The sequence below is a fragment of the Eurytemora carolleeae genome, unplaced genomic scaffold (genome assembly GCF_000591075.1).
Source record: "Eurytemora carolleeae unplaced genomic scaffold, Eaff_2.0 scaffold68, whole genome shotgun sequence".
Lineage (NCBI taxonomy): Eukaryota > Metazoa > Arthropoda > Copepoda > Calanoida > Temoridae > Eurytemora > Eurytemora carolleeae.
The window spans coordinates 458,865-472,107 of NW_019396093.1; the positions used below are offsets into that span (position 1 = coordinate 458,865).

Sequence of the window (13,243 nt, forward strand, 5' to 3'; positions counted from 1 at the left end):
TATGAGCTGACTACTTGAGCGTTGCGACACTTCAAAGTCGACGCTGTCTAAAAAGTTGTTGATTAATTTTTAGATATTTTTAAACTTCAGATAATTTAATCAAGTTGTGCAAATCAAATTGATAAATTTGTTTAATCAAAACCTATTATCAAAATTAAGATAAAGTCAGATCGGGATATTTTGGAGTTTAAACGTATCCGCGCTCAGATTAGAACATTTTCATTCGTGTTTTCTGAAAGATTTGTTTCTTACTCCGCAGTATTTGAATATTTGCAAATATTACAGCAGCAGCATAAATCTTCCATTTTGTATTCATAACCAACACTGCAACATCTGATCTAAAAACCTCTATAATATTTCGGGGGAAAATAAAGTTTACATTTACTTTATTTTCTTTCTTATTGTGAAGAGTATTCATGTAATTTATTTCTACACGTTTTAGTCTTTGTTCAACAAAACAATTTTTCGAATTTATACAGAGGGGTTTTTTTAAAACATCAAAACTCAAAACGTTAAAAACATTTTTATAGATTTGCCCTTTTAAAAATCATTTTCAGAAGGCCTACTTTGCGCTTGCACCATGGGAGAAAAAAGGGAAATATTATTTTAAATTCCTCATTCTGAAATTTGCATAAAAAAGATAAAAAATTGTAGGAATTTGAGTCTTTGCCACAAAATCCAATTTTCTAATCCCTTTATTTTTGCAACCTAATGTCGTAGAACTTAGATATTTCAAACTATAAATTTTGTAAGATCAAACAATCTAAACTAGAAATATTAAGTTGAAAAGATAAAGCTGTATTAACAAAGGAAATGAGTCTTTGCCAAACTCAAATGTTCTAATCCCTATATCTTTTCCATCCGAGGGTGTATACCTTTAATATTTCAAACTTACGTCATCTGATCCATCAGAATTCATAGTTTGAAATATCTAAGGTCTACTACAATGGGTTGCAAAGATATAGAGATTTGAAACTCAGAGTTTGTGGCAAAAACTCAATTCCTTTGAGTTTGTGGCAAAGACTCAATTCCTTTCTAGCAACCACAGATCATAAATCATAGGTCATTGATATTCGCAAGCAAAAAATATTTGTATTCTCTGGAAAATTCAAATTAACTAATTTTCGATAAAATATGTTTAACTTTACAAATTATCGGTCGTATTGTTTTACTTGCTTTTCTGATATAACGCTAAATTGTATTTCTGCATTTTCCAAATTCTCCAATGTTTGTAGAAAACTAAAGTTTTCTCTTAGGCCAAGTAAATCCTCCTTTTTATAGGAGTTAAAACATAAATCTTGATTCTCTAGGACTGTTGCTGCAACTTTACTTAATTAAAAAACACACAAATAAATACATTCAAGTTAGCAAAGCGATCTATATTAATCTCAAATATTTGCTGGCGAATCTACCAGATATACAATTTGTATTTAAGCTAAAATTACCTTAAATACTAACAGATAAACTTTTTAATATTTTACTTTTTTTACTTATCGCTGATTACTGACAGATATTTAGAGATATTAAGGTTCTCGTTATTAGCTGATTAGCTGATTAGCTACCAAATACCAAAAGTGAAACAAAAATACTACTGTAAACTGATCACTACTAGATAGTGCTTGTTATTAATTACTGACAGATATATTACTTGCTATGAGCTGACTACTTCCATTTAATAATTGTTTTATGCTGATTATTTCAAGATAATACGTACTTCCTATAAGTTGATTACTAGAACATGATACAACTATAAGCTGATCACTACAAGATAATACTACTATAAGCTGATTACTAGAACATGATGCAACTATAAGCTGATCACTACAAGATAATGCTACTTTAAGCTGATTACTAGAACATGATGCAACTATAAGCTGATCACTACAAGATAATACTACTATAAGCTGATCACTACAAGATAATACTACTATAAGCTTATCACTACAAGATAATACTACTATGAGCTGATTACTACAAGATAATACTACTATAAGCTGATTACTAGAACATGATGCAACTATAAGCTGATCACTACAAGATAATACTACTAGAAGCTGCAACTAACTACCAAAATCTTTCAAGCTACACTTCCTATATTAAATGCTTCAAATAATAACAAAATCTTTATCATTCAAGAATTAAAATGTTTCTAATTTTCCTTCTCTTGCCTTTTGGTTTATCAAGTGCAGGTTTGTATTATAATAATAAATATCGTTAAGTTAAAAATTAAAAAATATATTTAATGAGGTTTTCTTGTCTTTACACTGAGAATCCAATATTTAGGCAAATAAGCTTTATCTTTGTTATATTGGCATCATCTTCACTTTTTTAGAATTTATTTATCAAATCAAATCATTTATTTCTGCAGAAAAAAAAACAATATTTAGAATTAACTTTTAAAAATCACACTATGTAAAATATTATTTTCCGCAGCAGGCGGACTTAATAGCCTGGGGCTGTTTTAGCTGAGCCCCCCTGCATGTTAACCAAATTCTTTAATTGAATAATAACATTTAAAAAAAAACACATACACAAAAAGAACCAAAGAGAAAATCAGTTCAGCATCAATCGAAATTCATGAGAAAGAAAGTAATTGGAAATAACTATTTATAACACTGTTATTTTGGTTCGCAGTGTTAAAAAGTTTCTGAACAGAAATTTTCTCTTTATCGAGAACCTTCGAGCTATAGAGAAAATTTAAGTCCATGCCAAAAAATAATGTTATAGGTAATTTTTTTAAAACGTTCGTGTAAAAAAATAAAGTTGATTTAAATTTTATTTTCATTTCAATTGAAAAAATTTATTTTGAAAATAATTATATTTTTTCGAGAAAATCCAAAAAACACCAGTAAAAAGTTCAAAATTAAATAAAGTCATTTTAAATTAAATCCTAGGAAAAAAGTCATGATACTTTTTATCGAGGACTTTTTTCCGGAAGTTCCTCACAAACATTTTCAGTTTACAACTTTACGAATATTTTGTATAAAGTACTGTTGGTAGTAGAATTTAGGATTTTTTAAAATACTCTTTGAGTGTAAACGTAACTTTATTGATTATTTCTTTTTTTGACATCCTGTTTAATGCATATTATTAGATAACTGGGTGAAAGAGATTCAGACTGCAAATCAGAATTCATTTACATGTAAGTCCCTTTATCTTAGAAAATTACAAAACTGAATTGTTTAAATTGCAAATAAAATTAATGAATTAATGGTTCAGTAACAAAATATGAAACGCAAATTGAAGAAAAAAGGGAAATTGGTATAACAACTAAATTTAAATGTAAAAACGGAATAAAATCTGTAAAGTTGTCTCTAAAGACGGAATAAAATCTGTAAAGTTGTCTCTAAAGACGGAATAAAATCTGTAAAGTTGTCTCTAAAAACGGAATAAAATCTGTAAAGTTGTCTCTAAAGACGGAATAAAATCTGTAAAGTTGTCTCTAAAGACGGAATAAAATCTGTAAAGTAGTCTCTAAAGACGGAATAAAATCTGTGAAGTTGTCTCTAAAGACGAAATAAAATCTGTAAAGTAGTCTCTAAAGACGGAATAAAATCTTTAAAGTAGTCTCTAAAGTCTCATCCTTTGTTCTTCTCAGGTGAAATGTGTGAATTGACGAGTATTTACGTGAGAGAGTTCGTTCTTAACAATTCAACAGCTGAAAACTTACAAAAGGTATCTTATAACTCTTTATTTTATTATTTTTTTTCAATTTTTATGTAAAAAGATTTGAGTATTTATCTGTAAGTTGGCATAAAAGAACTTTATGATTGCTTTATAAGATAATAAGCATCTACAATGTTCAAGCTTTGACGCAAATAATAATTCATGGAACTAAAAACACAAATATGAACAGGTTTTAAGTGAGTTCTGCAATATGCTTTACAAGAAGAATTCAGAAAAAAAGACGGAGTGTAAAATCATTTCTCAGAACATGTCCCTAGACTTGACCCAGGTTAGATAAAGCATTAAAACTAAGATCTGACTAAATCTTGACAAAAAAAATATTTGAAAATTTATATTTAAACCTTCTTAAAGGGACTGAAAACAAGCGTAATTTATATTACCCTTTATTTAACAAATAACTTTGAACATTGAATATTTTAAATTAAGGTTTTTTGTAAAATGACACGTGGGTTTTTGCTGGAGAGACAATGGAGAAAATTGTAAGAATCAAACATTTAGCAAAACAGAAAAAAAAACAATAACATTATTGATTAGAGAAAGGTTGGGTATTACCCCGGTCTAACCATAATGAGTGAGCAGAATTCAGTTTCTTCTATATGAAATCTAACATGTGTTGGTCTATAACTCAACAATCTTTTAACTTACTGATTTGTTTATTTAATACTTTTGGATTCAAAATGCATATGTCGATAAAAAAAATATGTAAGAAAAAAGGCTAAAAATGTTTAATGGGTCAAATTGTGATCGAAAGTCACAGCTTTCTGAAATATTCACATAACCGTTAAATCCACGTGGCATGTCTCTCTTCAACTCTTAAAATAACAAATCCTTCTTTTAGTTTCTTCAGCATGTTTTTCAAGATGAATCTGCTCTGTGCACGTCCCTCAGTGCTTGCAGTAGTCCATCTGAAAAAATGACGAAGGCAAGTGACCAAAACTTGGCAAAGTAACAAGTTGAATATTCTTTTAGAACCTTTTTATGAAAGCCAGTGGGGAGGGGGAGGGGGGCAAGGGAGTTTTTAGAGGGAATCTCAGGAGGGGGGGGGGGGTGTTATATATTTTCTGTGACCAAAAACAAGATGACTTTCGGTTGATTTTTTAAACAAAAATGATTGTCACGAAGATCCAAACTGCTTCGAAATGTTGCATTAATTTTCAAGACTGATTTGACTTTTTACCTTCCTAGCTCATTTATACTTTTTTAGTGCCCTAGACATATACATTGCAAACTATAAAGCACTTTTTTTGGCTTTAGTTTTAAAAAAGTACTTGAAAAAATTCTTATCAATCTTATTGTGAGAGCCTTTGAGCAACCTTTGGGTCACTGTAACGTATGTATATCTTTTGTTAGGTGAATTTGAGTATGTTAGGCTATGAGTCCTGCAGTATCTGTAAATATGTTCTTAACAGTTTACAAAACTCAGTCAGGAACTATTTTCAAATTTTAACAAAAATTATGAAATATAATGGCTGAAGTTTTTTCCATTATTATTATTTTAAAAATGCATTTACGATTCTTAACTGTAGCCCATCTAAGAAACAACTGTTTTCAACCTTAAAATTGATAATGCTATGTAAACTTTAAGATAACAGCTTTCTATTGTTTCTTTTTAAAGGGTACCAATGTGTATGGAAATTTTAAAATTAGGATTTTTAATCTATTTTCTCGAATTTGTTTTTTATGAAATGTAGCATTTTGAATAGTCAATTTGTAGTAATGCAACAAATGTAGAGGCGATAAAACAAACACTTTATCCTTTCTGCTTTGCAGAGGTACTATTTTAATATCAATAGTTATACCAATATTACTAATAATACTGATAATAATATTGATAAATCATACTAATAATAATAATAACAATAATAATAATAATGATAATAATAATAATAATAATAATAATAATAATGCACAATGTTCCACTACTACAACTACTGTTTCTACTACCACTAATAGCATATTTTCTAGATTAAATCTATATTCATTTTTTAGAAAGCATGTGAAAATTATCTCGATGAGGTTTTCGAAGATTTGGAAAACAAGCTGAGAAATCCACTATTCTCACAATCGGTATAAAATTCTAAAATTAAAGACAATATGGTTTTCTTTCTAATATATACATTCAAATCAGAATGGAAAATTAAAGCAGACTCTCATTTGAAGCCTTGGTTTTTATAAAAAATTAAGTGTGCATTTCTTTAGCAAAGACGGGAAAATTGTTTGCCTTATTAAGAAGAAAACACAAGAATATCTCTAACACAATCACAAAATCACTCATAGAAATCGAGCCTTTGCCACAAATGTTCTAAACTCTATATCTTTGTAGCCTGATGGTGTAAATCTTTCATTTTTAAACTTCATCAAATTTCATCAAACAGAATTTATAGTTTGAAATAGCTAAGGTCTACGACATTGAGTTGCAAAAATATAGGGATACACTTTATATTCGTTTAGGTTTGTAAAACAATTGAAGCATGTGACCCAGAAGACCCAGAAAGGAATAGGGTTAAGCCGTAAAATGCGCGGTGCAATGTCAACTAGGCAGAAGGAAAAGGTCAAATTTTTGTGTCATTACTAGTACGACTTTGTGACCTCGTAACTTCTTTAGTATTCTACATCCTTCATAGTTTTACTCATCATTTTATATTCTACATAGTTCTAACCTTCATCTTTATCCTTCATAGTTCTATCCCACATTCTACATACTTCATAGTTCTATTCTTCATAGATATAACCTTCGTCTTCATCCTTCAAAGTTCTAACCTACTTTCTACATTTTTCTTAGTCCTAACCTTTATTCTACATTCTTCATAGTTCTAACCTTCATTCTATATTCTTCCAAGTTCTAACTGCATCTTCATCCTTCATAGTTCTACCGTGCTACCCTGCATTCTACATCCTTTATAATTCTACCCTTTATTTGATCAAGTATGAAAAAGCAAATTTACCCGATTTAACGTGGGTGAAACAATTAAAATTTTTAATACTTTCTACTACTTTGAAGTCATATATATATTTCAGAACGTTAATGAGCCTACCCCAGTCACTTGTACTTTATGTACCAACCTAATCTACTCTATTGATGTCAGTGACAGGAACAAATATTTGATATTAATTTGTTTAACTTAAACCAAGGTTGTATACTCAAATGCACGGAAAATGTCGTTTCCTACGATAGATAGATAAAACCCTCATATGACGTCACTAATAATAGAGGCGAGAGTGACGTCATATGAAGTTTTTATCTATCTATCTTAGGAGACATTTGAGTTTATGGAGAATAACCAACCTTATTATATAACCTTGACGTAGACCAGCTTACAATGTACAGTATCAATTGCAGTTAAATTAGATTAAAATAACCGTTTTAACTATTTCTTGGAGCTTTTTTAACTAAGAGTAAAATTTTTGATTTTTCTCAAATTACTATTAAAAAATTTCTAATCCCTATATCCTCGCAACATTATCTTGTATACCTTAGATATTTCAAACTATAAATTTTGTTAGATTAAAAAATTTAAGTTTAAAATATCAAATGTTTTCAACATCAGGTTGCAAAGAATTAAGGATTAGAAAATTTTAGTTTGTGGCAACGAATAATTATTCACAAGATACTTTTATTTTACAGAGAATGATCAGTGATCTTAAAATATTAAATATTTCTCAGTGATCTTAAAATCCGAAAAGAGAAAATAAAGAATCAGTTGTTTGCCTTCTGCTCAATAGAATATGTAAGTCAAATAAATCTTTTTAATGGGAAACCACAAGGGAAAGTAACAGTTTAAAGAAACAAAAACATTGATAAATAATTCATATTTTATCAGACTAAGTGTTCTTAAGGATATACCGTTGTAAATCGGGCATTGTCATCTTAACATGGAAGGTCACATGAAATTACGTTTACAGGCTTCTTGATAATAATAAAACTTCAAACCCCTTCAGAGACCGGAATTAATGAACAAGAAAATAAGTTAAACGAAATGATCCGTGCTCAAGACTTCGATACAAAAATTATAAAAAGCAAATTCTAAAGTCCAAAAATATTTTTTAATCGGCGCTATTCAGCACAACACGAAAAAAAGTGTGACAATGAATCTTCAATGTAGCCTTTGATTCAGGATGTGAGTGTTTGTGAAAGCTATGTAGCAGAATATACAGACCGTATTGAGAAAATGCTAAGAGATAAAATTTCTGCCGATTTGGTAAATCTAATGGATTTATGTCTGTTCACTTTATATAGAAGGGGGTAAAACAGATTTATTTCAAGAAATATAAATAGAAAATGACATAGTAAAATATTCTATGCTTAGGATTGGGCATGCATTAGTTTTCAATTATACAAGAACTATTCAGAAATCTCATCAAATAGATTTATTTAAAAAAATATAAATAGAAAATGAAAAATATATATTCAGAAATTACCAACTCTGATTTTCTAATCCTTATATACTTTACAACCGAATGTTGTAAACCTTAGATATTTCAAACTATTTAAACATTTGGGTTTGAGGCAAAGATTCCATTCCTTTGCTTTAATAAACAAAAAATTGTTTCTTTAAAAAATCAAATATAAGAATGATGGTTTTGTTCGTTTTTGCTGATGCATCTTGTGCGAGTGTCTAAATAAAATTCTTTACTAAAAATTAAAACTTTTGTTGCACAATTTCAAAGATATAGATAACAGATATATCTTTTTGCAAAACATAGAACATGTATATTTAACAATACATACTATTTCTAACAATATTATTTTATTTGAATTTAAATATTTGGATAAGCTAAATTGTTAAATACCTTTTTTTGGAATTTAAATATTTGTGAAATTCAAGAGATTTAATTTCACAGAGAAAATTTTGTGGAGTACTCTTAAAATATATTGTTTTCTACCACAATTCTCATTTGTTACAAATTTTATTCAAAATCTTTTGACTGGGTTTAGAGTTGGGAGAACAAAATCTTCTTTTGTTTTTCGAACAAAATTTTCCGTTGGATCACGACAACGTCTTCACAAGATTGTATTTATAGCAGAGTGAAAAGTAAGAGTAAGTATTAAATACTAGGCTTTTAGGGCGCGAAGCGTCAAATTTCCTTTTTAATTGTTGACATGTTCTCTTTGTGCACATTATAAAACAAAACAGAAAAAGTTCGCGGATTTCACCAAAAAAATTTCTTAGACTTTCAAAATTTTTAAAAATTTAATAAAATCGAATTTTGATGGAGGCACATTTTTAAATTTTGATCATTCACAAACCTTCCCTGGTGCCACTTGAGGCCTCACACAAAATTTGGGCCCGATCGGTTCAGCCGTATTGACGATTATTGGAGACAAACATACACCCGACAGACAAGCTAAATTTATTAATAGATATATATTAAAAAATGTTTCTGCAATAAATATTGTGACGACAAGACCGAACATCGTTTAAAATCAGATCTGCAAAATATAATTACTAAAAATCAAAATTATTAGGAAACAGAAAATGAAAAACAAGCACTTTTAATTATTCTGAGTTGAATTATATTCAATACAAAATAGACAAACCAGTTTTAAATCGGGGAACTTAGTCTAGAGTTTTCCAGTTACTGAGAATTCACTTCTATATCATGTCACAATTCTTTTTGAAACCGCTGAATTAAAAAGTTTTCAAGAATTTGATTTAAACCCGACTTTTTCTTCCAAGAAATGAGATTTATGCTCAATTGAAATTTGAATAAAGAAAATTAAAATTTATCTAAAGGGTCGGGTTTATTAAAGAGTTACATCCAAGAAACACATTTTTTTCATTATTTCCAAATTTTGTCTCAAAGGAATTGAGATTTTGCAACTAACTCTGATTTTATAAATCCTTTATCTTTGCAACGCAATGTCCTACACCTGTTTTAACTATGAATTATGTTAGATCAATTAATCGAAGATTGAAAAACCCACAGGTTGCGAAGATACATAGATTTACAAATTTGAAATTTTGACTAAGACTCAATTCCTTTAGATTCGAAAACGTATATCTATGTATAGCTATTAGCTAAGAAAAGGATTACACAAAAAGCCTGAATATGTAGATATCACACTGGAAGCTTCGGTGCATTTCAGGTACCGGGCCGATTTTCAAGCAGATAGAGCAAACAGTGCAGAAATGTACACTGTACATCGTGCAGTGTATCAAATAAATCAGCCACCCCTTAGGGAGATTCTATAGAATATACATAATTAGCACATTTAAATTTTTTTATAAAATTCATCAAAATCAAGCTAAATTTATTTTCTAGATATAACAAGAACTAAATTTATTTTCTAGATATGCCAAGAACTGAGTATATTTTCTACCTATGCCGCGCCAAGAACTGAATATATTTTTAAGATATGCCAAGAACTGAATATATTTTCTAGATGTGCCAAGAACTGAATATATTTTCTAGATATGCCAAGAACTAAATATATTTTCTAGATATGCCAAGAACTGAATATATTTTCTAGATATACCAAGAACTGAATATATTTTCTAGATATGCAAGAACTGAATTTATTTTCTAGATATGCCAAAAACTGAATTTATTTTCTAGATATGCCAAGAACTGAATTTATTTTCTAGATATGCAAAGAACTGAATTCATTTTCTAGATATGCCAAGAACTCAATTTATTTTCTAGATATGCCAAGAACTGAATTTTTGTGCAAAATCATTATTGAAGAAGGTAAGGAAAATAAAACATTAGAAATACAAGACCTAAATATATGTTTCTTGAATCCACTAAAACATGGCAATGAACATGTTGATTTCTATTTTGGCCCATGCATACTATGTTAATCTTTTTGTATTTGTGGAATGACCATTCATGTCATATACACACCAAATGAATGCCAAAACAAACTTAATGTTGATAATACAATTTTTTTTTATTAATATACCTTTTCCCTTTCTGATCCCAAATATTTAATTTTAAATGATTTATGTTTGATGTAAAAGTGCCTTGTACGCAGAAAGCCCGAAGATTTTAGAAGACCAAAACTTTTTGTAGCAAAATAAACACAGAGAAATAGCCAGGGTTTATTTTGTAATTGTAATCTTGTTATTCAAAGTTCACATAGAGGAAGGACGGGGGGGGGGGGCATCTTTTGATTCTTAGTGGGATTATATTTTCCCCTAGCTTGGGAACCCAACGTTACCCTGGTTACACATAGTTACTCCCGCCGTTTACCCGCACTTGATCAATTTTACCGGGAAAATAAATTTTCGAAATTAAAGTTAATCAACTCAACTAAGAATTTCAAATCCAAGCTCTCCCAAATTCCCTAATCAAAATTTGAAACAAATCTGTTTATGATCGGTCCAACAAACAGACAAACAGACATTTAAAATAAACAGACATTACAACTTTCTATATATGAAACAATTTGAAAATAATTGTAAGATTATGTGTATTTAGGATTCTGAATATCCCGCTAGGCCAGCACAATCCTCTAATGAGGAGACATGCAAGCTATGTAAGCAACTTCTATTCATCGTAATCTTCACTCTATGCAGATACTGGGAGTTCAAATAAACCAAAAATATATATTATAACATAGCATATTACATTATATCCAACGAGGTTTTATTATATCATATTAAACTAGGCTAAAAGGGCCCCTTTCTTACTGTATTAGGTACTTTCCGAGAGGTATTTTCCAAAGTGTCAACTTCCCAAATGTACATTTTCCCAAGCGGCAACTTCCCAAAGGTTAGGTGAGGCCATCTGAGGCGTTGCAGGCTGAATCCCGGATAGACCGAAGCTCTAAATATTAAAGACTATTTAATTAGGGACCGAGCGCTGCGGCTAAAATAGTTTGGGGGCCGAGCACTACGGCAAGGGCAGACTTGGAAACTTGCTGCTTGGGAAATTAAACATTTGGGAAGATACAACTTGGAAAAATACCCTTGGGAAGTTGCCACTTGGGAAAAAGCATATTGGAATTTAACCAAACACCTAGCAACACCTTTAGATTATAATGCTTGATCTAAAATTCTCCATTTTAATTCCTTATCAAATGTTAGTTAAGCGCAATTTAAAACAAAATAAAATTCGACATTTTTATCTGATTAAAATTTTTAATTTTGACAGTTCCTGCGGACATTTGGGTTTCCATACAAAATCTTGGCCCGATCGGTTCATCGAAAGTATCCAATATATATATATATGTATAGATATAGATTCCTTTGTAATCCAGCTGTAGCTGACATATGTATTTACAACTTTGTGATCTCGAACCTCCTCTAGTTTTAACTTTATGCACAAGTATGAACAAGCATATTTATTTAGTAACATATTAGAAATTTGAAACTTTTTTCTTCTTTTCAATATCTCCTCATTGTTGTGATTTTAAAAGATTTTAAGCTTACTTGCAATTTATTTAAATTTAACGTGAGTCAAAGTTTCTCAGAAATGTCTGGATTTGAGAGGCCAATTAAAGGGGTGCTCTCAAAAAGGTTTTCGATAGAAAAAAAACCCAGTTACCATAGTAAATCAAATTGCTTTTTTAACGGAGACAATGAAAATTTCCATCATTACAAAATCTGATTCCAAACAATATATAAATCTTAAATCTTTAAATAAAATGAAAAGAAATAAGAATCTGATAAATTTTTTGCTGAGCCAGAAATGTCCAAAGCTGAGCCTTACAAAACTTTATATGGAAAATGTGAGCTTTATGGATTATATCACATGATTAAACCCAAGTAGGAACCAGTAAAGAATACATTTTTTAAATATTTATTTTGAATTGTACATATATGTTTATCACATTCTGCTTATATTATCAAAGTACTGTACTCTACAATATACTAGAAAATTGTAAATATTTTGCTCCTGTTTAAAGTTTTTATGTTTTAGGTGAGAAAAATATGCGGACAGCATTTTTAAAAATTCTAAACAAGGATAATTTGGCTCTTATTGATAAAACAGTTCTCCCTATTTGTTCATATCCATGGTAAGTATTTTATAAACATCTAGTTGGAGCCCGGCGTTGCCTGGGTTTATTCACTCATATTTACGCCCGCCGTTTTCCCGTGCTTGGAACTAAAACATGGCTTTACAAGAAGTGTCCAGCCATGCGTAATATTTAAAAAATTTTAAATAGTGAATATGTATCTATATCTGATGATAAAAACACAGATTATTTTTCCAATTTTATATATTTTTTCTTATTTTATATTAGCTGAAGTGCCTGGCGTTGCCCGTAAAATTAAAATTTTTTTCTTCAAAATTTCGATTTAAAAAAAAATATCGATTTTTGAAAAACATAAATTTTAGAATTTTTAGGCTATGTTACACCCTAAAGAAATGTCAGATTATTCGGTACAGCCGTTTGGCCAGCTATAGGGAACATATAAACAAATGTTTTGTTTTATTACATAGAACTAGCAAAAGGGCCCATGAAAAAAATGAGTGTCCTCAAAAAATTTCAGCCCATTCTGTCCAGCCGTTTGGCCAGCCAGAGGGAACATATATATGAACATCTTGTTCTATTACATAGATGTATGCTAGGGGTGTGGCCTGGGAAAAGTCCCCCCCCCCCCCCCCC

At 29.9% G+C, this 13,243-nt stretch overlaps 1 protein-coding gene across 1 annotated transcript in view; it reads left to right on the forward strand.

Moving 5' to 3' along the window:
- The first annotated feature begins 2,133 nt into the window (after positions 1–2,133).
- LOC111694702 (uncharacterized) overlaps positions 2,134–13,243 on the forward strand; it is a 12,513-nt gene continuing 1,403 nt past the window's right edge. Inside the window, exons 1-14 of the mRNA XM_023463691.1 lie at positions 2,134–2,189; positions 3,095–3,142; positions 3,599–3,675; positions 3,857–3,955; positions 4,526–4,609; positions 5,038–5,114; positions 5,402–5,459; positions 5,677–5,754; positions 6,139–6,197; positions 7,352–7,415; positions 7,803–7,886; positions 10,333–10,377; positions 11,110–11,167; positions 12,553–12,649. Coding sequence (XP_023319459.1) covers positions 2,144–2,189; positions 3,095–3,142; positions 3,599–3,675; positions 3,857–3,955; positions 4,526–4,609; positions 5,038–5,114; positions 5,402–5,459; positions 5,677–5,754; positions 6,139–6,197; positions 7,352–7,415; positions 7,803–7,886; positions 10,333–10,377; positions 11,110–11,167; positions 12,553–12,649 — 974 coding nt within the window. The 5' untranslated portion in view covers positions 2,134–2,143. The remainder of the gene's footprint in view (positions 2,190–3,094; positions 3,143–3,598; positions 3,676–3,856; positions 3,956–4,525; positions 4,610–5,037; positions 5,115–5,401; positions 5,460–5,676; positions 5,755–6,138; positions 6,198–7,351; positions 7,416–7,802; positions 7,887–10,332; positions 10,378–11,109; positions 11,168–12,552; positions 12,650–13,243) is intronic.